Consider the following 25,411-nt stretch of genomic DNA (forward strand, 5'->3'; position numbering starts at 1 on the left):
TGCATGACGACGACTGTGACAGATCACAGACACGTGTATGCGTGGTGGATGGGTCGGTCGGTCGGTCATATATATGACTATTTGAATGCCAACCTCAATCAATTTGCTAATCATGAAAACGACAGACCAATTGATTATGATAACGTTAACTAATATTAGGAGGTTATTGGGAGCTCATAAATTCCGTCGGTTGCTTTTGGAGAACATTTAAACGAAACGATAAAGAATATTCTTCAACTGATCCGGCCTCTCCATTTAAGTGCTGAATCTTCGTTAATTAAGCATTATTTCTGTCATATTCCATATAAGGATGCATCAGAATTAAAAAAGAATAAGGATAAGGTTTGTTTCTTAAATGGTGAGAGTTTGAAGAGTCGGTTCTTCTATATCCTATACAGATTTTTCTTGTTCTTTATTTCCCTGAAAGATATGGAAAGTTTCCTTTAATTCTGTTTTTAGATCACAACATCTCGTTTGTTTTCACAGAAAATATAAGATAAGATGAGTTAAGATTAAAGTAAAAAATTGAATAAAATCTTATTAGAATATATTTTTTTAATATTATTTTTGTTTTGAGATTTGAAAAAATTGAATTATTTATTTTATTTTGTATAGAAATTTGAAAAAAAATTGTAATGATTAGATAAAATAAGTTGAGATAAGTTATGAGTTTGTTTTTAGTGGGACTTAATTTCATATCATTTTGAAAATGTAATATTACTATTTATTGTATAAATATATCATGATTTATGTTGAGATATATTATTTAATTATAAATATATTTTGAGAAAATCTATTTATAAACCATATTTTTTACACATCCAACACATTATTGATGTTAAAGCTTTCCACACGATCAGCTATGAAAAAAAAAATTATTAGTATTTTGATTTTTTTTTAAATTATAACGAGTCTCATTATACGTACTGATGCGTTAATACATCGACTTATGTATAACAAAATTCTATATGTTTTTCATCTGAGAACCATAAGAAACTATAGTTGACCTATGGTGGTAGGGATGCAAAAGAATTCTAAAATAGAATGGGGATGATGTTGTGACGGATTCCAAAGAGTGAGTCGCATGTGAACAAGTGATCATGATTATAACACATTGTGGACGATAAGTTTTCACATTGTTAATTATGAGGTTTATGTGTTTCTATTAGAAGGAAAGTATATTCATTTGGCAAGAAATAACTTCCATCATTCTAGATTTGATATAATCTATATATCTCAAAATTAAATCCCGTGCTGTCAGTGTCTATTAATAATCCAGTGATCTAACTAATTTACCGCTGCATTATAATGGGAGTTTTTGGTTTGTTTAGTATGAAATTGATAATTAATTAGCAAATTCCACTCAAGATTAAGAGATTCAACTAAGGCACCTTAATAAAACTAGAGAAACGTTACTTGCAGTTATGATTATACAAACGTCATATAATTACTTTTAAAAAAATAAAAATATAAGATCCATATGAAAAAGAAATTAATTTTTTTAATGTTGAACCTATTCTTTTTCAAAGTGACTACACGGTATTTATGCATTCCACGACTGCACGTAACATTATTCGTAAGAATAACTTAAAAAATATTTTTAGAATGACTTTATAAGTTTATCTCTCATCCACTTTTTAGTCTGAAAACTCTAACAAAAATTTTAATATTGGATTTGAATTCATATTATTTTTTTTTATGTAAATTTTAAATTTATTTCTTTTTTTATAAAATGAATAAATCTATTTTTATTCAAATAGGACTATGTATTATAAAAATTGAAAAGAGTAATGCTACTTATTGTTTTAATTCTGATTATTATCTTCCTATTATTCTATAATGTGATATTGATTATTAGAGATTATTTATTATATTTTATTTATAAATTTATTATCTAATGTAACCTCGTAAGATTTTAAGAGTATGATGAGAATTAAGGTGAGGAATAGATTTTTTCATATAAATGAATGTGATGCTTGGATGATTGGATATTTTATGGTAGATTTTTTGGGGTTATCTTAAAAAGTCAATGGCGGCCGATACATGAACAAAAGTATGGAAATTGTAGAAGGAGAGCTCAAAGACAATAATGCTGAAGATTAATATTTGTTTTTATCGATTTACCAAAATATCCTCAAACGAAACCGAGTTTCAATGGATAATTTAGTAATTTCGTCGATTGCGCAGTGTTATATATATGGATTATGGAACTGACTGTGCCACCATCAGCGAGCAATTGTAGCATCAACTCTTTCTCCTACTCTATTCTACGAACTCTTTGGGAAATTCTCTCTCGGCACAGAAACACATTCATTTGATTTCCTCATCCGTCCCCGAGTCTTTGAAGAAATTACGCTCGAGAGTCCCACAAAATTTTCTCGGCGGAAATGCGGAGAAAATTAACGCGCGTGTTAGGCTCGCCACGGACAGTGTCATCGATCGGTGTATTCTCTCGGAGGAAGATCCAGGTGACTCCTCTAGTCTCTCTTTTCTTTTTCATGTGTTTGGATGCCAGAAAATCTCCTGGGAATTAAATGAAAAATGAAAGTGCAGTATGTATAGGATACATCAATTATTCGGTACGCCACGGTCTTTGGTTATTTTCCCGTTATTTCTCGGCAACCAAACGGGTCGTAGTTTTTTTTCAAAATAATTAAAAAATGTCTTAAAAGGGTTTTTTAATTTTTATATATTAATTAAGATGCACTAACCCATGCGGTAATTGCGCCCATGGATAATGACATTATTGTCTTTCGAGACGGAAGCAAGAAAAAAGATCTTAAAAAAATTCAAGTAGTTGATGAGGCGTAAATATTGACTTTGGACTATTGTTATGAATGTCTTAACGAGTTAATTTATCGCAATTAAGAGGTCTGCATTTCGTTTGATCATTCTTTTGGCATTTTTTACGCATGAGATTATGGTTATGCGAGTTTCCTGTGTACTTCTAAAGATCATTTATATGGTTTTAGGAGAGGCGGCCACGCACGTTTGGAGAGTCGCTTTCCTCGGCTTTACCTGGAAAATAAAAATTGACCTTGTTTTAGGGGGGGCTATTAGATTAGAGTAGAGCCGCTGAATTTGCCCCATAGAATCGAATATGAGACAACTGGACTAAGTGAGATCCCTCCTTTTAATATATATATATATATTTATTTATTTATTTATAAGAGTAATGCTATACAGTTATACACTCATTTTAAAAAAAAGTAGATTTGTTATAAAAAAAATTAATTTTTTCAAATAAATTGTATATTTATTTATTTTTATTAAAAGGAATGTGTTATTTTCTCATTTTATGTGCAAATATTATGTATTCTTTCAGTATAAATTGACGTGGCAAGCAATCACCAGTGCATGTGAATCACCAACCACGTGTCATTCAAATACATGTTACATAATGCTAGAAGAATTGTAGCAAATGACTAATCTTTTAAAGTCGTCAGTCCTAATATTGTTTGTAAGTGTCCACCCAAGTAGGAATTCTATTCGGCCTAGAATTTTTTGCAAGTTCAAAAAGAAAAACCACTTGTTTTCCCTGCGGGTCGGATCGGATCAAAATTTGAACCGGGTGGTTCGGTGTGCAGCCCTAGGTATTAATGATGATCATACCGATTGCATGGAGGTTTAGGAATCTTCAATTACAGGTTTGTGGGCGCGAGGATTGTTCTTTGATCTCTCCTTGAATAAAGAGAAAACTGATATATGAAATTCTCACATCACGCAGGAACTAATCTGAGAATTTGGGTTTTTGATTTGCTGCAAAATAATAAGATGGCTAGCAATGCTACAGTAGCAAGCTCATGTCCAGCACCGATGAAGGCAACGTCTAATGGGATGTTCCAGGGGGATAATCCTCTTCATTTTGCACTCCCTCTTGCCATCGTGCAGATATGTCTTGTGGTTGCACTCACACGTATTCTCGCTGTTCTTTTAAGGCCACTCAGACAGCCTCGAGTGATTGCAGAGATTGTTGTAAGTTGCTTTGCTATATTCCAAGTTGTAATTTTTATTTTTATTTCTTGGGGTCGGCTTAACTTGTTTTGCAAGATATCGTGTGTTTACAGCTGCTTCCCCTTCTATTTAATTCAAAGGATTCAGAAACGTATTTTAACCAAGCACTTGTTGCAACTTTTCTTTTTATATCTATGTTATTTTGACTTCAACCTTTGCAGCTAGAACTCTCCGCGTCATTGACACCATAATTGAATTTGTTAAACTTACTCCCTTTCATTGTCGTTTTTTTAAGTTTAATACTAGTTACGAAAGCTTTTAAAACACCATCTTATGGTCACGGGGGCCTGCGAACATGTACAAAAATTATACGCTATAGTATTGCGGACTGGTCAACCTAAAAGATTGGATGCCAGTTGAGTTTTTAGTAATTAAAGGAGAATATCATGTGGTCGTATTTACTCTGCCTGGTTGTCATGGTAGATAAGGGCATGGTTCCAGGAAATTCACGCCACTATAGTGCTTGCAGCGAAATCCACTGGTAACAGTTTCTATTGCGTTCCATGATGAGAAAGTTTCTCGTTGACATTTGATTAATTATGATCACAGGCATCTCATCAATCTATGGCTATTATAGAATCTATTCTCCATTGAATTTAATAGGCCTGCTCCAAAGCCTAAGAGTCATAAATAAGCTTTATATGAACGTGATTTTATTTTGAATTCCTATAATTTTCTTACATGCTAGGCCTGCTCCAAGGCATAGAGTCACAATTAATTAAGCTTTCTATGAACGTGATTCTATTTTGATTTCCTATAATTTTCTTACAATGGAGAGTTTGAATTTTGTTGCTATCTTCGCAGGGTGGAATATTACTTGGCCCATCAGCCCTAGGTCGCAACAAAGACTATCTAAATGCAATTTTTCCATCTAGAAGCCTCACTGTGCTGGATACTTTGGCCAATCTGGGTCTCCTCTTCTTTTTATTCCTCATAGGCCTAGAGTTAGACCCACGGTCCCTCCGCCAGACCGGAAAGAAAGCTTTAAGCATTGCCATTGCAGGAATTAGCCTTCCCTTTGTATTAGGAATTGGAACATCTTTTGTCCTCCGCGGAACTATTTCCAAAGGTGTAGATGGACCCCCGTTTCTTGTATTCATGGGGGTGGCCCTTTCTATTACTGCCTTTCCTGTCTTGGCCCGTATTTTGGCCGAACTCAAGCTATTGACCACTGATGTTGGCCGAATGGCCATGTCTGCGGCAGCAGTCAATGATGTGGCTGCATGGATTCTACTTGCTCTCGCCATTGCCCTCTCTGGCAATGACCACTCCCCCTTGGTTTCATTATGGGTTTTCTTGTGTGGGTCTGGTTTTGTTCTCTGCTGTGTCTTCATTGTGCCACCTATCTTTAAATGGATGGTGCAGCGTTGCCCTGAGGGTGAGCCTGTGGAAGAGTTGTATATATGTGCTACTCTAGCTGCAGTTTTGGCGGCCGGGTTTGCCACTGATGCCATTGGAATTCATGCTCTCTTTGGTGCATTTGTGGTTGGAGTTCTTGTCCCAAAGGAAGGGCCATTTGCTGGAGCTCTTGTGGAAAAAGTCGAGGATCTTGTAACTGGCCTTTTCCTTCCATTGTACTTTGTCTCGAGCGGATTGAAAACCAATATAGCCACAATTCAAGGGCCCCAGTCATGGGGTCTCCTTGTTTTAGTCATTTTTACAGCCTGTTTTGGGAAGATTGTTGGTACAGTGTTAGTCTCCCTCCTCTGCAGAATGCCTATCCAGGAGGCTTTGGCGATGGGGTTCCTAATGAATACTAAAGGTCTGGTGGAGCTCATCGTCCTCAACATTGGGAAAGACAGAAAGGTAAACCGGTAAACTTCATTTTTTGGCTTCTAACTTTAGAAAAAATAAAATAAAATCATTACTTTTTTGGCCTCTTAACTTAAGAAAAAAATAAAAAATCACTACTTTACCATCCATTATAAGGATTGCAAAGCCTTATCTATCATGTTTAATTGAATATGAAGTACTCCATTATCATAATACCTTTAGCTCGTTATTTTTTATAGGTATTGAATGATCAAACATTTGCCATCATGGTTCTGATGGCTATCTTCACTACCTTTATTACAACACCTTTAGTTATGTCAGTATACAAACCAGCTAAAAGATTGAGTAAAGCTAACTACAAGTACAGAACAATTGAGAGGAAGGACCCCAATACTCAACTTCGAGTTTTGGCCTGTTTCCACACTAGAAGAAACATCCCCACAATGATTAATCTCATTGAGGCTACACGTGGGACTGAGAAGAAGGAGGGACTTTGCATCTATGCGTTGCACCTCATGGAGCTAACCGAAAGGCCATCTGCAATTTTGATGGTCCACAAGGCAAGAAAGAATGGGCTACCCTTTTGGAATAAGGGGCGCGGTTCAGAAAGCGATCAAGTTGTTGTTGCTTTTGAGGCCTTCCGACAGCTAAGCCATGTTTCCATTCGCCCAATGACATCAATTTCACCTATGGCTAACATGCACGAGGACATATGCACAAGTGCAGAGAGTAAAAGGGCAGCAATGATAATTCTACCCTTTCACAAGCACCAGAATTTTAATGGAGCACTTGAGAACACTCGAACTGAATTCCGTTCTGTAAACAAAAGGGTTCTTGAGCATGCACCATGCTCTGTGGGGATCTTGGTGGACCGTGGGCTTGGTGGAAGCATTCATATTTCTGCAAGTAACGTTTCTTCAACCTTAACTGTCTTATTCTTTGGGGGCATTGACGATCGTGAAGCCCTTGCTTACGGTGCTCGAATGGCCGAGCATCCTGGTAATACTTTGACAGTTGTTCACTTCAGACCAAGCCCTGAGCTTGCAGGGGAGGTTACTACAGTTAGTATCAGTGACGACTCCAACAGTTTATTAGGATCGGGTGATGAAAAACTTATTTCTGAATTCAAAAAGAAGATTTTGAATGACACCTCAATCAAATTTGAAGAGAGGATCATTAGAAATGCTGCAGAAACAATTGATGCTATTCGGGAATTTAGTCGATGCAATCTGTTTTTGGTTGGTCGAATGCCTGAGGGTAAAGTAGCAGCAAGTTTGAATGTGAAGCGTGACTGCGCAGAACTGGGGCCGGCAGGCAGCTTGTTGATTTCTCCGGATTTCTCCACATCGGCATCAGTCTTGGTGGTGCAACAGTATCATAGCCTGAGAGTTCTAAATTCAGTTTCTTCAAGAACGGTAGTAGCGTTGCCTGAGGAAGTTTCCTGTGTGTTGCCCGAGGAAGATTTAGAATCTAAGTGATTGGTTTTCTTGTGAATTTCGTGTGTACAGAAAACAAATAATGATGAGAAATTCACCAGAATTTTTCAATCCCGTGTTGTGTTTCTTTTTCTCCAAAATGTTAAATAGTCATAAAATCGTTACAATTTCTACTTTGTTTACCCCAAAAATTGCACCTAACAAATGGCTAATCCAAGAATCCTTCTCGATCTTTGCTTGCTTATTAAATATGGGCTTTGCTAGACGCAGTCGGCAAATGCAGTCGGCATGCAGTTGGCTGTACGGAATAAATAAAAAAAATTATAAAAATATTTTTTTTTCATGGTTGTATAGAATGAATAAAAAAAGTTATAAAAATAATTTTTTTTTATATAGGTCTCATATTAATTTATTTTTTCAAAGCGACTGCATGCCGACTGCATTTGTCGACTGCAAAAATCATTTTTCATTAAATATATACGAAGAATAAAATCAATAAATATAATTCATAGATGATAACAAGAATCCTTCTCTTCTCCAACCTACTGCAGAACAAATATCTTTCTACCTTAAAATAAACAATCTACGGTCGAGAAATACGTTTTTTTTTAACGACTAAATATTATCTTTATTCTGCATTCCAGACAGAAGACTTTTATGTGTGTGTGTATATATATATATATTTTATTTAGTTCTTCATACTAATTTTGGTCACACATGCATGCAATATCAGCTAGCTATTGTTGTTCATATGGTGATGGTAAGGCAAGACCATATTATTTTTTAAAACTTCAATGATAAAATTAACAAAATAGATAATTTAGGTAGGACATTGAAAGCTGATGCATAATATAAGAAGTAAAATCGTACTTTGAGCAACACTCAATCATATTTAACAAAAATCCTCACATTATTTCTAATTTTTAAATTTTTGACTCCATCTTGATCTCTAGATATATAATTTTAAGCAAGATCATTACAATTACAATCTGTATCATATATAACAGTTTTGGTGACTATGCCATTCTGGGATTTGGATTTAAATGAAGGTAGACTTTTTTTTTTTTTTTTTAATTTTTTTTAAAAAAATGACTACGATATTCGAATTTTATTGATAAACATTTGCTTAGCCGAGAGTACGTTTACAAAACTATCCAAACAAGGAACAAAAAGTACATCTAACTTACTTTAATTAACAAACACGATGATTTGTATGAAGGCCTGCTTTATCCAATAGAAGGTATGTATGTAGCCGCTAGCTCTATGTTTCTGGGCAATTGTTTCAACCCAAGATAATATCGAGAAATTCCCTGAACCTTCTTCGGCCAAACAATCAACTACATGATTTGCCTCTCCACACACATGTACATACATGATATATTTTTTATAATTAGGATCAAATCAACTCAATATGCAAAAACTTGCGATAAAATCTGACTTTGTAGAAGAGTTATCATCATCTGGTATATTCATATATGAGAAATGATTCGTATAATTTTAGGGTGCAGTGGACAAGACTGCTACGAAGTGTGCCTTTTTTAAAAAAAAGTGTGCCTTTCACAACCTAACGGTATTAAGGCGCACCTCATTTTAGAGAACTCGAAGTGGAGACCGAGAGAGGAGTCAGTTTCCTTTTGGCTTGATAAATAGATGGGGGAAGAGACACTTGGAGAAAGGATGCCAATCTCTAGGTATCCAAATATGAAGGTTAAAGAGTGCAAGTTGAATGGGGAATGGGATATGGAACTATTAACAAGCCTAGTTGGAGAATCTAAAGCAGGGAAAATTTTCAGATTTTTGAGTCGTCAAAAAGAAGGTGATGACTTACTTGTGTGAATGGCCAAGGAAGATGGGATTTTTACAACAAAAGTGCATGGGAGGTCTTGAGGATAAAATCTCCAAAGAGTAATTGGGTACAATGGCTGTGGCACCCAAGCCTTCCTAAAAATATTTCCGTCTCTATGTGGAGAAGTGTCAAAAAAGCCTTAAGTGTGGATGACCATATCCGCCGAACAGGAATTCCTTTGGCCTCAAAATGTAACTGCTGTAAAATTGGTGGATATGAGGACCTCAATCATGTGCTAGCTACGGGGGAGATGGCTAGATCTATATGGGAGAGGTGCGCAATTCAGGTTGGTATGCCGCAAAGGTGGTATCAAAGCTGGTATGAAGTGGTGCAAGAGTGGTTCAGTAAAGCCTCTAAATCAACCACGAAGGGACTGCTATTAGGGATAATTCCCTCCATTGTCACATGGCAATTATGGTTTAGAAGATGCAGTGTGCGTATGGAAGGAAGAGACATCAGCTCAGAAGAAGTATGGAGGAAAATAAAATTCTGGATTGTAAAGTTAAGTGAAAAACTTAAAGTGACTAAGCCTTTGAGTGCAAGAGATGAGGAGATTTTATTGGATCTGAACATTCCCTATAAATCCCCAAAACTGAAACCTTGTAAGCTGATTAGGTGGTTTAGACCAAACATGGGCTGGTACAAGTTAAATGTGGATGAGAGTAGCCGAGGCAACCCGGGCATGACAAGAGCTGGAGGGGTGATACGTGATAGTGAGGGGAGATTGATTTCAGCCTTTGCAGTTGATCTTGGACAAGGTACTAACACATTTGCTGAATTCCTTGCTCTATTACATGGCCTCAAACTCATAAAACAGAAGAATTTTTCTCAAGTGGAAATAGAGATGGATTCCCAGGTGGTTATAAACTGGATCAATTTATCCTCATGTGGGGTATGGTACCTTGAAGAATTTTGGGAGGAGCTTATGGCCTATTTACAGCAAATCACGTTCACCTTGAAACATGTTTACATGGAAGGAAACTCAGCTGCTGACTTCTTGGCTAGGTTGGGATCTCAAGGAATCAACAAGACTTGGGAATCCTGGACCTCACTTCCTCACTTGTTGAGAGGAGTGTTGCGTACTGATAAACTTGGGCTGCCATATATCCAGTGCTGTCACTAAGTCTGTAGCAATGTTTTTCTGTTTTAAGTTGTATTTCTGTTTTAAGTTGACAGCGATGTCTGTAGCTCTGTTCCGTTTGTACTTCTAGTTAGGGAACAATGTTTTTTCTGACAATTTTAGCAGGTTGTTTTGTGACTGGGAAAGAGGTTGTAATCCCATGCACAAAGTTTTTTACTTAAGTTTAATATATTGGGGAGAGGTCTCCTGTTAAGGGACCCTGACTCTTGATTAAAAAAAAAAAACCTAACGGTATTAATTTGTTTAGTTTTTGGACAAGAATGGTCATATATATATAATGTATAATACGGTTTTTTAATATCATGATGGTAACACAAGGACGTTGATGACTAATTAAAGGCTGGCATATCTGGACGGTCCATATAGGACTTGCTTTGTTTAATTCGTTTTCCCGATCGGGTTGTATTATTTAATTGAATATTTTACACAAGGGGCTGATCTTTCATTTGCGCCATTAAACTCTAGCATACTGCATGCAGGAAGAAGATTATGCGGTATACTCGTCCCCTTGATTAATGTTGTGTTTGTGTAGCTTAGTTTATTCTAGTGACGCCTGTTTTGATCATGGCTTAATCCGACAATGATTGTTACTATTTTTTAATGGATTTTCAATGAGGATTGAGCTATGGAGAACAAGCTTAATGAGCAAAGCCTTGGGAAAATTTTTTTATCTGGTTTGTGACTTTAGAATAGGGATGAGATTCGGCCAATCTAGACGGGAGAAATTGATTGAGCCGGTCATTTTTGGACTGGGTCCAGTCCGTCCTTAAGGATGTCTAGTCTGATTCGATTTGAGGAAAATGAAGGACTGAAAATTTCAATCTATCACCCCCTGCAGACCAGACCGGACCGAACCATGCTTACCTTTACTTAAGAAGCACCAGACGGAAAGTTTACTCTATGTTTATGCTATACGCTCGAGCCAAATTCAGACACAAAGTTTACTCAAGAGAATAATCCAATAATTGTGAAATTATTATTTCCTACGTACAACCATATATATGTAATTAATGACCATAAAAACCGTTTATAACAATGTATTTTGCCCTAAAATGTATTTTATCATCCTTCAATATAATAAAATTATCAACAATTCCGCGAACGTAAGTACATTCTTAAAACACATAAACATTTATGTCGCATGATTAATTTCTAATTTTATTTTATTTTCTTGCATCGATTTTCAAAACAATTAAAGCTTGATGCGGCCCGCGGTTAACATAAATTTTCCACCATCAGATTTTATATTAAGAAATGATATTCGCAATGATGAGTCTGTAAATGCCATGTAATTATCTTAAAAAATTTTTAAAAAAATAAATACGAGATCCACATGAAAAGAAAATTAATTTTTTAATAATGGACTGCACTATTTTTTGAAATGACTACAAGACGTTTATACACTTCACAACTGTATATAACATTATTCTTTTCTATTTTATAGGTTTGTGCCACTACTTTGAATTTGTCGTTTCCATGTAATCGTTCTCATTAATTTTGAAAGAATAATGAGGTTTCTTTTACTCGTGATTAAGGTTTGGTTTGTGCTCACATCTTATTTCATTTCATTTCAATATTTAAATATCACAAATACAATATTTTTTAATTTTCAATTTTCAATTTTTTTATCTTATCATTACTCAATCATTACAGTTTTCCTAAACTTTCAAATAAAACATAAAAAATAATTAACTTTTTCAAATTTTAAAACAAAAATTATATTATAGCAATATTTCTATTTTATAATATTTCTATTTAATATTTTCTTTCTCATTTTTCAAAACTCTATAAAATATCTCAACTCAAACTATTTTAATATTATGTACAAACTATTTTACTATTATTTACAAATTATTTTATCTCCCTATTCAAACGAGGTCTAAGTAGTGCATCTTCATCGTTGATTCTTGAGCGCATGTTTTCCTTTGGAATCAGATATATATTGCATGAATTAGATGCCCATTTCTGAAACAACCATTGCCCATATGTAGAGCACATGACTAGTTTCACAGTACTCCATTTAACACAATATTGATTTAGTACATCTTCAACGCTGATTCTTGTGGCCGGGCATCTTCTCGATCCTTTGGAAACCTAATATAAATTGCAATTAGTTGCCCAAAATATATTATTTTAGTCTAAAGTTGTCAACAAATTGTTAAGTAGTAGGTATTCTATCATTTTTCTATCTGAAGTCCACTAGTAGTAGCACTACTTTCAAACCGAACCTGTGCGCCTTTTTGTTTCCTCCTTTTTTCCAACTCTTGGTATGGGAGCAGCTCGATGCTATCAGTTTAGATAAAATAATGGAGTTTCTGTTTAAATGAATGTTGCCCATGTAATTCAAAGCTCTACCGCGCGCCTAAATACGAAATGAATATTATATTATTATGCATTAATTAGCACGTGGAATTAGCTGCTGGCGGCTAGCTATATATAAAAAATAATGATATATTTATCACTATCTTACCACTATTTTATCACTTTTTTTAATTTTTTAATTTTTTAAAAATTTTTCTTTTACTTAATGATTAACCAAGTGACTATCATTAAAATTATATATTTTTTAAATTTTTTCTTAATAGCTAAGGATGTTAAAAAAATATTTAAAAAAATGATAAAAAAATAAATACATTATAAGTAATAAAGTAATGGTAAAAGAGTAGTAAGTGTATCATTACCTATATATAAAATAGAAAGCGACTGCGGCAGCGAAGTCAGGAATTTACTTTTCGGAGGGCGAAACAAAATAGGAATAATATGCATAAAATATTTTTATTTTATTTTTATATAATTTTTTTACGATATATAATAATCTTATAAAAAGATTTATTATAAAAATAAAATACATTTAATACAATTTATGTATTTAAAAAATATTTAATATGTCAAAAATAATATATCATTAAAATAATATAAAGACATTCATACAAATATATTAAACAAAATAAATACAGAGTCTAAAATTGTAACTTGCATTTTTTAAACAAATAAAATCATCAAGTATTGAATTTAAATCAAAATTCTTAACTATTTCTCTTTCAATATAGGCACTTGTACACTTTACTACTATATATAACATTACTCTTTTATATTTTGTAGGTTTGTGCCATTGCTTTGAATATGTGGTTTCCATGTAATCATTCCCATTAATTTTGAAAGAATAATGAGGTTTCTTTTACCCATGATTAAGGTCTGGTCTGTACTCTCATCTCATCTCATTTTATTTTGATATCTAAATATCACAAATAAAATATTTTTTAATTTTAAATCTTCATTTTTTTTTATTTAATCATTACAGTTTTCCTAAACTTTCAAACAAAGCATAAAAAATAATTAACTTTTTTAAATTTTTAAACAATAATTATATTGTAACAATATTTTAATTTTATAATATTTCTATTTAACATTTTTTCTTTAATTTCTTAAAATTTTATAAAACATCTTAACTCAAATTATCTTATTATTATATACAAACTATTTAATTACTATATACTAATCATCTTATCTCACTATTCAAATTACGTCTAAATAATACATCTTCATCGTTGATTCTTGAGCGCATGTTTTCCTTTGGAATCAGATATATATTGCATGAATTAGATGCCCATTTCTGAAACAACTATTGCCCATATCTAGAGCACACGACTAGTTTCACAGTACTCTACTTAACACAATATTGATTTAGTACATCTTCAACGCTGATTCTTGGTTGGAAACCTAATATAAATTGCAACAAGGTTTGTTACATATAAATAAAGTCATGTATTAATTTATGTATTAATATTAATTTTTTAATATTTAAAATTTAAATTAATATTATTTTTAATAAAATCTATTTTTTAACTAATTACATTAAATTGATGCATATATTAATATGCAGTTATATTTATAATTAAATATTTTTAATTGCAATTAGTTGCCCATCTCTTACAAATATTGCCTCATAAAATATATTATTTTAGTCTAACATTGTAAACAAATTGTTAAGTAGTAGGTATTCTATTATTTTTCTATTTAAGTCCACTAATACCACTTTTACACGCCATTCTTAATTTTTTATAATTGATCCAGCAGTTAGCCTGTCGGCGTCATTGACAATCTTTTTTCTTAGAATATTTTATTTTTATGGAATCAGATTTATTGAAGGAAGCATGACTTGTCCTACATGCTGATCACATGTTCTTTCATATATAGCTTTATATAATAGCTTGCTTGTAATTAGTATCGTTTTTACTTGTGTATATAAGTCTGGTTCCGAGATTTTCTTTGAAACCTTCAAGATTTTTTTTTTTTTTAATTAATTAAAGGTATCCTTTCCCTTCAGTCCTCTTAAAATTAAAGAGAAACGAAATGAACTGAGTCAGGGTACCTAATTGGAAAGATACCCAGTTTCAAACCGGCCGGTATTGTTGCATTTATAAGACAAATTATTTAGAATTTTGAGATAAGAGTTTTAAAATAAAATATTAAAATTTTATATTTTAATATTAATATTATTTTAAAATTTAAAAAATTAAATTATTTATTATATTTTATATAAAAATTTAAAAAAAATTATAATGATAATCAAATCGAACCTGTGCGCCTTTTTGTTTCCTCCTTTTTTCGAACTCTTGGTATGGGAGCAGCTCGATGCTATCAGTTTAAGTAAAAGAGAAATAATAGAGTTGTGATTGTACAAGCGGCGTGCAGTCGTTTTAAAAAAATAAATTAATATGAGATTCACATGAAAAAAAAATTAACTTTTTAATCGTAGATCTCACTTTTTTTCGAAACGATTGTGCGGCGTTTGTAATTTCACAACTGTACGTAATATTTCCGTAGATAAAATAATAGAGTTTCTGTTTAAATTAATGTTGCGCATGTAATTCAAAGTTTTAACGCGCGCCTAAATACGAAATGAATATTATATTATTATGCATTAATTAGCACGTGGAATTAGGTGCTGGCAGCTGGCTATATATAAAACAGAAAGCGACTGCGGCGGCCAAGTTAAGAATTTACTTTACGAAAGGCGAAACAAAATAGGAATAATATGTATAAAATATTTTTATTTTATTTTTATATAATTCTTTTACAATATATAATAATCTTATAAAAAATTTATAATAAAAAAAAATACATTTAATATAATTTATGTATTAACAAAATATTTGATATGTTAAGAATAATATATCATTAAAATAATATAAAGACATTTATATAAATATATTAAACAAAATAAATACAAAATGTCTAAAATTATAACTTATATTTTTTTAAACAAACAAAATCATCAAGTATTGAATCTAAATCAAAATTATTAACTATTTCTCTTTCAATATAAACAACTAAATTATTTGCTAAGAATTCATTTTCAATCTTTTTATGAAACATTGTTTTAACAATCTTCATAATTGAAAATGTTCATTTACAAGTTGTTGTAGGCACTGAAAGGGTCAAAATTAGACAAATCAATATATCAATAAGATAGTATGTCTTTGATATCTCGTCTCTACCGATCTTAGACATAAATTGACAATGAATCTCAAATCTTAAAACTTCGGATTGCTAAGCACATCAATTTCAAAATTCTTCAATTGAAAACTTTAAATCAATTTTCTCATTCTCAAAAAATTAAGAGGATAATACTCTTCAGCAAGACAACATATATTGTCAATATTAAAGGATTTATACCCATCATTTGGATTCAAAGCTGAGTTAAGGGTTAAAAGTTTTGTCATTCTTTCACCAAACTTATTGTCAAGCTCTTGCATTTGAAAAATGGAAAGAGGTTAGAAATATTACCGGTTATGGTTATAATTTTTTTAAAAATTTTATTTATAATAAAAATATGTATTTTATTCTATATGAAATGTATTTTATTTTTTTCATTTTTATATTAGATTAAATTTTATGCAGTAGCCAAAATAATTTTTAGAGGATGGGCTAATACATGATTAATTAATATTATTTTATTAAATAAAAAACTTAACATCTATATTTTTTTTCAAATTTATGAGGGCATGGGCCCCTGCCCCAACATGCTGAGTGACTATAAATAAAATTTTTGATATATAAAACTTCACTAAGATGGCTAGCTACTAATATATCTAACACATTAATTTAGATGCAGGTAAAAATAATGGTAAATTTTTATCTCAAATTTAAAATTTTACTAATAACTTTTTTATCATAATGATAAATTTTTATTTTAAATTCAAAATTTTAATCTTACTTTAAAACTTGCCTAATTGATAATTGTAGGCGTCACTAACATTTTTCTTTTTAGATAACCATTTAAGAAAATATAGTTTTTATGGAGTGAAATCTATTGAAGATAAATTGGCTTTCTCCCACATGCTGACAGGTTTTTTAATTGCTTTGTATAATAGCCTTGCCCGTATTAATTAGTAAAAAAAATTTAGGAGTTCTTTTTTAGTTACTGAAGAAAACACTTGAAAAAGTGTAGCGTTCCGAACGCTATATTATTATTATTATTTCATTTCTCTTTTTTATGCATTTTTTTAATCATTACAAATATTTAAAAAAAAATCATAACATTATCTAAATTTTTTTAAATTATTAAATAAAAAAAATCGAGACACACGTTGGAGACACACATTCGATAAAAATAATCTGCTTATTTAAATGTATTATTCTTCCCCAAATTAAGTCCTCGTAAAATTAAAAAGATAGAAAAGAAATTAACCGATGGGGGTATCTGATTGGAAAGATACCCGGTCACAAATCAGTCATGTTCATCTTCTGACTTTTTATTTTTTATTTTTCTGTCCTTTCGAGCCCAGCCTGGTTTGTATCGTATTAAAATATATATATTATATTATATAGATTAATTTTAACCTAATTTATTAAATTTATCGTTTTAAATTTTTAAATCTTAATATAATTTATTAATATAACAGATCATATCGTGTTAATCCATTTTGACTCATTAATAAATATTACGAAATAGGTTAACATGACACAATACAAAATGTTTCAAATTGTTAATATAAATAGGTTGAATACGTCTAAAATTAATCTGTTTGACTTGATTAAATTTAACAGAATTTTATATAAATATTAAAATCACAATATCTATAAAAATTATAAAACTAACTACAAGTCTAAAATTACAATTCAAATAATAAAAATATCAAAATTAAAATTCTAACAATTTTACTTTTAGGTATAAGGGTATAATTATAATTTTAATCTTTTAACATGTTATAATGGGTTGACCCGTTATAAACCGTTAAGCAATCGTGTATTAACGGGTCAACCCGTTTTAATCCGAATCTATTAAGACTAAACCTTAATTTATTATTATCGTATCATGTTTGTATTGGATTAACAGGTCATATAAAATATTGTCACCCAAATAGAGGCAGTAAGCAGTAAGCGCACTCGGACGCTGCTATATAAACTTCATCGATCAAGATGACTCTCTCCAGCACAATCATCACCCAAAAACATCAACAATGACGAAGCTAACTCATCATGTAGAGAAATATCGTTTCATAATTCTCTTTCTCATCCTTGTTATAATCAGCCAATCCGCTTTGGCATCCCGATATTCAATATGGTCCGAGCTAGCAGCTACGCTCTTGATCACCCGCGTATAATATTGACAGATCGATTCCCAAAACTTGTATGGTTAATGTTATATCAGGGTCGGGCCATTGAGGCCATTGTCTAAGGCTCCCATCTTATATAAAGCCTCTAAAATTAAAAATGAAGTACTTTTTAAAAAAAGATTTGAAAAAAAAAAACTATTTTATTTAATAAAATTTTGAGTAAATTTTATATTTTTCGAAATGTACAAGGCCCCATAATATTGAATTTAAAATTTAATACAATGAATTATTTATATTTTTAAAAAAATTAAAATCTTGTTAAATTGAGATACAAAATTTGCATTGAGATCTCTTTTTAAGTTGTTGTATTAAATATAAATTCAAAAAAACTTTATTTAAAGATTTTAAATAAAATCTCATTTTATTGAAAATTTTTCATATAATAACTTATATTTTATTTTATTATAATTACGAATGACTAACTTAAATTTTATTTTACACTTTAATTTGTATTAAACCGCCCCTGTGTTATATAATAAATGTCCTCTTCACCATCATGTGAGGAAAATATGTACGTAATAGGCAAATCAGTAGTACTTAATACCATAAGAAATGACAAAATGGATTTGGAATATAGCTAGCGGGGGTAGGAAGCTGGTGATCATGTGCGTGCCCTGACCTTGAACATCGTTGCCGAGTACAAAGGCACAAAGGCACTTTGGTCTTCAACTCGAGCCAGCACAAAGGCACCATGAATATTATGGGTACAGATTTGATGGTGGAGAAGAGTCGGGATTTCTCTGTGGTTGGCGGGACAGGAGACTTTTTCATGACTCGGAGGTAGGGCTGTTCATATGGGCCGGGTTTTATCCGGTCTAGTCCGGAATCCGAACAAACCGGATTCTGTTTACGGGTTCCGGACCGGAATAAATCTGGACCGGTACTTGCATATTTAAATCCGGGTCTATCAGGCCCGGATGCGGTTTTAAAACCCGGGTACCGGATTTAAAACCGGTACTCGGGTTTACTATAAAATTGAAATATTCGTACCCTAGTCGCTCCTTCGTCCTTCCCCCCAACCCAGAACCCGGAATACGGGTTTTGAAAAATCCGGATTCATCCGGGTTCCGAACCGGGTCTGACTCGTGTTAAGCGGGTCCAGATTCCGGCCCGGATTTGAAACCCGAGTTCCAGGCCGGGTATACTCGAATTCCCAGTCTAGAACCCAGATGAACAGTCCTACTCGGAGGATCGTGACGATTCAGACCGACACTTTTGAGGGCAATTTCTATTTTCGCCTCGGGATGGATATTAAGCTATACGAATGCTATTAAATAGACATGGAATTAATGTGAGCAAGAAGCTTTGTCAATTACTGCATGCTTCTATATATCACTGTGCCCTCAATAATAAAAACAAACCCTAGCTAGCTTGGTCTACTTAATTCTTCGTAATTTGGCGGAGCGTCCCCGGCCATTTTGTTTTTTTTTTGTTTTTTGTTTTGTCTATAGTTAATATTGCAGAAATCCGACCATTCAATTTTAAATGAAGGGCCAATATCTCTAATTAAACTTGATGAAACCCTTGAATTTAAATTAATTAGAACTTGATCCCACATATCATGATAACTTATCATTTATCACAAAGATTAAAAGAATTATTATTAGGGTTTAAATGAATTTAAATATTTAACCATCATTATTGCAACAGTTCCTACAGTACTGTTGACTTGAACTCTATTTTTCTCTTTTAATAAAAAATTTTGTTATTTATAAGTCGATTTAGTTAAGAGTTTTCCTATTCTATTATAGACTCATTATAATTATTTAAAATAATTAAAATAAGAATGTTTATTATATTAGCTGACGTTAGTATGTAAATAAACATGTTTACAAATATTTTTTTATAATCAATCACTTGGAGATATATATAATATCTATATATATAAGAAATTGTTAGAAACAATAAGAGAAAATGAAAAATGAAAAGCATAATCAATCACATAGACATGATATTGAGGTGGTTTAACAATATACTTACGTCTATAAAATTATAGAGAATTTTATTTCAAATGATAACAAAAGAGTACCGTGGTCATATAAAGGTATAACATAATATAAATATATAAGTAAAGATTAGGTTTTGAAATCCTTTTTGGAGGATTTTGAAACCCTAGTGAGAGAAGCTCCTCCCTCTCTCTAAAAGAAAAAAGGAGTAAATCGTCCCCCGGGGGGGAGCCGTAGCTCCTCCTCCCTCCAAATCTCTTTGTTTGTCTTCTGTTAGTTTTCCGTTTCATCAATAAGCGTCGGTTAGCGGTGATCATGGTGGCCTGAAAGTCCTCAGTCAAGGACACCGGAGCCGTCTAATTTTTTCTCTCATTCGGACGTGATGAAGGCTTATTATACGATGGAGGTGGAGGGCTTTGACGTCGTTGGGATACAGAGGGAATCTTTTACCAGTTTTACGTCGTTGAAGCTGTCTACTATTTTTACTTCATTTGGACGTGATGAAGACGTTTTTACACGATGGTGTGGAGGGCTCGGAGTCAGTGTTTGGCTGTGAATGCGTTTCGATTCAAAGAGGGACCATCATGGATATCCACGTAGCTGGGCGTGGTGGCAAAGGGGAGGGTCTCAGTGTGAATAGAGCCATGGTTATGTGCTCAGCAGCTACGGTATGCATGTTGTTTAAGGGTGTTACCGCGGGGTTCATGTGGCTCTGTTTTATTCATGAAAAACAGAGGTGTTTTTTCGGGAGGCACGCTGGATTACATGGGAGTTTCAAGGAGCTTTCTGGGGTGAAGCCATGCGATACTCATGGTGGAGATCCTCGTGGAAGGTGGTCGGAATAGGGGTGACGCAGCTGGTTTTCGTTTGATGCTTTTCAGTGTTTATTTGTTTAGCTTTTCTGTTTTCTATCCTGTGTTCATTTCTAGGCCTTTTCTGTCGTTTAGATTTGGATTTGCTAGTACTGTTTTGCTGTTATTTCATAGCTCTGAAAATAAGGTCCTTGACGGCAGTGGGTAGAGGGGAAGAATTCAATCCACCGCGGCGCCCCAGGGTGGCTAAGCTTGCTGCCGCAGCGTTTTCAGCGAGGTGAAAATGTAGTGGTGCTGTTTAGAAGTTTGCAGTACGTAGCTGCTCAAAACGGAGCTGCTCAAGCTTGCTGTGTGTAGCTTGTAAGTAGTTGCCCAGAGGATTGTTGTACGAAGCTGCTGTACGTTGCTGCGCAAAACGGTTGACAGTGGGACGAAACGTGTTTTTTGCTCAGAGAATGGGCAGATGCGCTGTCGGGGCATAAGGGTGTGATGTGCTGTAGTGCCGTAGTGGTACGTACAGTGTAGTGGATGAAAAGCCCACGTTGTGGGGGCCATTAGTGTTTTTACCCGAGTGAGGTAATGAGCTGCTTGATCGGACACAAACCGGGGTAAGAGTTGATCGAGAGTGACGGACGATGTTATGGCTGGTGATCGTATAATCGGTCTCTATAGCAGAGGCTGTTTGTCCATGCGTGAGCTGGGTGCTCGTGCCGTTCTGGGCTCGTGCAGCCGATGCCTGCGGTAGGTGTGCTGTCGGGGTTCAGGCCGGTGCTTGGGGTTTTGTTTTTATGGTTTGGTTTGCATTGTAGTTTGATATTTAGTTTTTAATATTGTAGAATTAGGCTATTGGACTTGGGGTTCATGGTATCAGCGTGCTGTACTCCATCTCCCTGGGAGGATGGAGGGGGTCTTTCCTCTCTGTTAATACAGAGCGCTATCTTCTCTCGATTAGGAGAGGTTCAGAAGTTAAGACAATGTCCGCTACTATGTATGCGGGGATGCTTCAGAGCAGATGCGTAGGTTGGCTTATAGTCTGGTTAATCCTGTATTGATAAGTCACACTTGTAACTTCGGTTTATTGAATGAATTCAATGATCTACTTTCAAAAAAAAAAAAAAGTAAAGATTAGGTTGGGTTGGGTCGGGCTCTTGATCCAAAATGGGCCACAAAATTCTGGGTAATTGATCACCCCTAAACTTTATAGTTCAAATCCATTGAAAATTTATTAAAAATTATAGTAGATTTAGATATAAAATAAATAATTAAAATTTTTTTATTAATTTAAACTTTTGAGATAAATAGTAATTTTATATGATATTAAAATAAAGATCTTAAGACGTTCAAATTTTAATTTTACACTTTATTTAATTTAATTAAATATTCTATGTCCAAAAATCTCCCATTAATTTTACACTTTATAATATTTACACTTATTATAAAAATCTCCCAAAAATCTCCCATTAATTAAATATTTACACTTTAATTAATTTTACACTTTATAATATCCCATTAACAAAAATCTCCAAAATCGTCAAGATCAGAATCGGCGCTGATCAGTAATCCAGCACCGTATCGTCTGTTCAATTGTCCTCATGCCAGTTTTGGTAGCTAACTTTAAAAAAATAATACGTTTAATCTATATATATATATATATATGTTGGTAAGGGAAATTATTATTAAGCTCCAAAATCGTCATGTAGTAGTGTAAATTAATTGGTAATTAATACCGCATCGTCTCTTTAATTGTCCCCACACTATAAAAAAATTGTTTATTTGTGATTAATTATTTTCAACGAAATAATTATTTTTAATTAAAATAAATCATAAATAATCTTTTAATTGTAAAAGATTAATTATAAATATCTATTTTTCTTGTAATGCCATTCCAGCCACGTACGTACTTTTGGTTGCCAACTCGATCGATCTAGACCATGCATATTGAAGTCGAGTATTAATTAAAGGGCATGCATATTTCAGATAAATATTTTGTTTATATTTCTCAATAATTAAGAAGATCACTTCAGTACGTTAATTATGATGCATGTGATGATTAATACAAACTGCAACACATGATCATCTTGTTATATAATAAACATTAATTAGGAAGATATATCTAATTAGAAAAATGCTAGTTGAATCAATAAAAATGATTTATTAAATTTTTTATTTTTATTTTATTTTATTTTATTATTTAATGATTAAAAAAGTGACTATTAGTGAATTGATATTTTTATTTTATTTTTAAAAAAATATGTAAATACATATAAAAAATGATTGAAAGAAAAGAAAAGAAAAAAAAATTGCATTGCACTTATCGGTTAATTTCTTTAGTAAATCATCCGTGTGAGTAGCAGTCCCCATCTAATTATATCATATCTCTTATCAATTTAGACATGATGATCCTCATCACGTATATATACATATATATACATACACACACACATGCATCAGCTAATTCTTTCTCAATACGCTCCAAGCTGCTCTTGACTTAGCACGGCTATATATATATGTTATATAATTAATGTTCTAGATCTCATCATCCATGTTAGGAAAATAATAGATAAATCAGTTAACAACATAAGAAATGACAAAATGCATGGACATTAGGTGATGCCCTGGCCCTTCAACTTCGCAAAAAGCTGTTGCCGACAAGTTATCCTTTGTCTTGGTGCAGGTACTACTATTCCTATATATCCTCATTTATGTATCTAAATACGTAAACCTAAATTAGAAAGAGAAGTGTTACATATACAAAAAATTTATACAATATTTGATTATATCAAATATTTTAAATAAATCTTATCTTTTAGAGTTTTCTTCTAATGTGATTTTTTATTAGTCCCATGTTGAAAAAACAATCAAACTTTTAGAGGTTTATAAGTGAATGAGTTTCACGATATATAAAATAGAATATAAAGGTAGACACATAGTAGTAGTATCACCCAATGCGAAGCACTAACTGCACGCACGCTCATACCGCGGGTGATGCATTGACGCTTTAGACTCACTTATGCATCATCGCAAGAGACAGATTTATTTTAATTAAACAAAGTGATACATTTCTTGAGTTTTTGTCAATGTCAGTTATTTTATTACCGTTTTATTTAAATTAAAATGAAAAATTGCATTTGTTGCTACTATTTATATCTTTTTGTTCTAAGATTAGTATTCAAAATTTACAATCTGCACACTATATAAACAGTGTTATATCCTGAGGATATAACTGTCAATTTTTTTTTTTTTTTGCAGAGCTCAAGCAATATTTGTCTAAGAGACAGATTTACAATCGTCTTATTGTTTATAAATTTCGATCTCTATTTGCTATTCTATTTCTAACATATAAAATAAACTCACAAAATGAAGCGACTTCATGTAATTCATTAGATCTATTTTATGATAAAATTAATAACTTTATAATCTAATTACGTCAAGCCACGTCATTTGGTTGATTTATTTTTATGTAATCAGTTTGTAATTAAAGTATTTCTCAATTAGAAACTCTCTCTTCCCTTCTTGTTTCTTTTAGGAAAGAATAACTAATGATGCGCCATTGTTTTTCATTCCCTGAGAGCATCACATCCGATTCCTCATCTATATCCCTATAATTTAATTCAAAATCACATTTTTTTAAATTTTTTCTTAAATTTTATTCATCTTTCAAAAACCCTCTACATCTCATTTCTCATCCATATCTTTATTCTATTAAATAATACTTTTCTATTCTTTTTTTATTACTTTTTTCTTTCACTTCTATTTACAAATTTAACTACTCAATATTTTTTCTTATTTTTTGAATTATTACTCTGGTGAATATTTTAAACAAAAATTTAAATTATTTTTAAAATTTTTATTTAAAACTATAATAAATATGAGTATAATAGAAACTATAGATGATTGGAAGTAGATAAATATAATAGAAAGTGTAAATAATTAGAATAAAATATTACTAAAAAATAATATGGAGATGTACAATAATTCTCCAAATATGGAGAATCACTGTACATTTCATAAATACTTTTTCCAAAATAGATATCCGGATGTAGATATCATTTTAAGTAAAATCCTAAAATTTCTATCAAATTATGAGGATAGGTACCCTTTGCGGTACTGAATGAGGATGCTCTGATGCATGATGTTACTTACTCTATAATCTTCGGCGTTCATTGCAGGCAAGAAACAGCATGACCGTAACCTAATACTTCAGGGACATCATTTACAATGACAAAGATTAATGCTGCTAGCTAGCTAGCAGTCCCCCAAGCGGCCGGCCAACTTAACCATCTTAGACGGGCAGGCCAATTTCAACATTTCGTTACCATCCGTGCAGTTTTCGACATGGATCCATACTAAACTCTATGCAAAGCCTGTTGTATGATATCTATATTAGAAAATGATTTATATAAATTTAGGACGTACAACTTACGTACAAGTCATTTGAAGAAAAATAAGATCTTCGTGAAAAAATTCATTTTAATTTAATCAAAAGCTAGAGTCTGCATGGAAAATCGAACCCCAATTTGGTGTAGACGTATTATGAGCGTTGGTTTTCCACGTTGGCATGGCAGGCCAATCAGTGACATTCCAAGTAGGCCGTGGTCATATGGATCTATGTATAGATCAAGATTGAAACTTTGATCCATTGCTTACTCAGCTTTCAAAAGAGAGATTACTTGTCTTGAACGTTCTACAATTACATGATATTTTTCTGCACCCGATGACCTGAATATAATTGAGCATGTAACGTGTAGGGTAGTGAATTGAGATGAAAGTTAAATAAAATATTATTATTATTTTTAATATTATTATTTTAATATTTGAAGA

At 32.5% G+C, this 25,411-nt stretch overlaps 1 protein-coding gene across 4 annotated transcripts; it reads left to right on the forward strand.

Annotated features, from left to right (window-relative positions):
• The first annotated feature begins 2,202 nt into the window (after positions 1-2,202).
• Positions 2,203-7,405, forward strand: LOC122288913 (cation/H(+) antiporter 18-like). 4 transcript variants are annotated; one of them, XM_043095736.1, is made up of 5 exons: positions 2,203-2,468; positions 3,481-3,647; positions 3,728-3,975; positions 4,819-5,820; positions 6,027-7,405. In XM_043095736.1, the coding sequence occupies exons 3-5, from the start codon at positions 3,775-3,777 to the stop codon at positions 7,263-7,265; spliced, it is 2,442 nt and encodes an 813-aa protein (XP_042951670.1). In that variant the 5' UTR covers positions 2,203-2,468; positions 3,481-3,647; positions 3,728-3,774; the 3' UTR covers positions 7,266-7,405. The 4 variants fall into 4 exon arrangements, with proteins under 4 accessions (XP_042951670.1, XP_042951671.1, XP_042951669.1 ...); XM_043095737.1 differs by having other exon boundaries at positions 3,588-3,647; XM_043095735.1 differs by lacking the exon at positions 3,481-3,647 and having other exon boundaries at positions 2,204-2,468.
• The last annotated feature ends 18,006 nt before the right edge of the window (positions 7,406-25,411 follow it).

Source organism: Carya illinoinensis, chromosome 12, assembly GCF_018687715.1.
Source record: "Carya illinoinensis cultivar Pawnee chromosome 12, C.illinoinensisPawnee_v1, whole genome shotgun sequence".
NCBI classification, from domain to species: Eukaryota; Viridiplantae; Streptophyta; class Magnoliopsida; order Fagales; family Juglandaceae; genus Carya; species Carya illinoinensis.

Coding starts and splice junctions, on each gene's coding strand:
- LOC122288913 (XM_043095734.1), top strand. CDS start 3,706: ATGAAATTCTCACATCACGCAGGAACTAATCTGAGAATTTGGGTTTTT. Junction 3,976..4,818: donor GAGTGATTGCAGAGATTGTT/GTAAGTTGCTTT, acceptor CTATCTTCGCAG/GGTGGAATATTACTTGGCCC. Junction 5,821..6,026: donor ACATTGGGAAAGACAGAAAG/GTAAACCGGTAA, acceptor TATTTTTTATAG/GTATTGAATGATCAAACATT.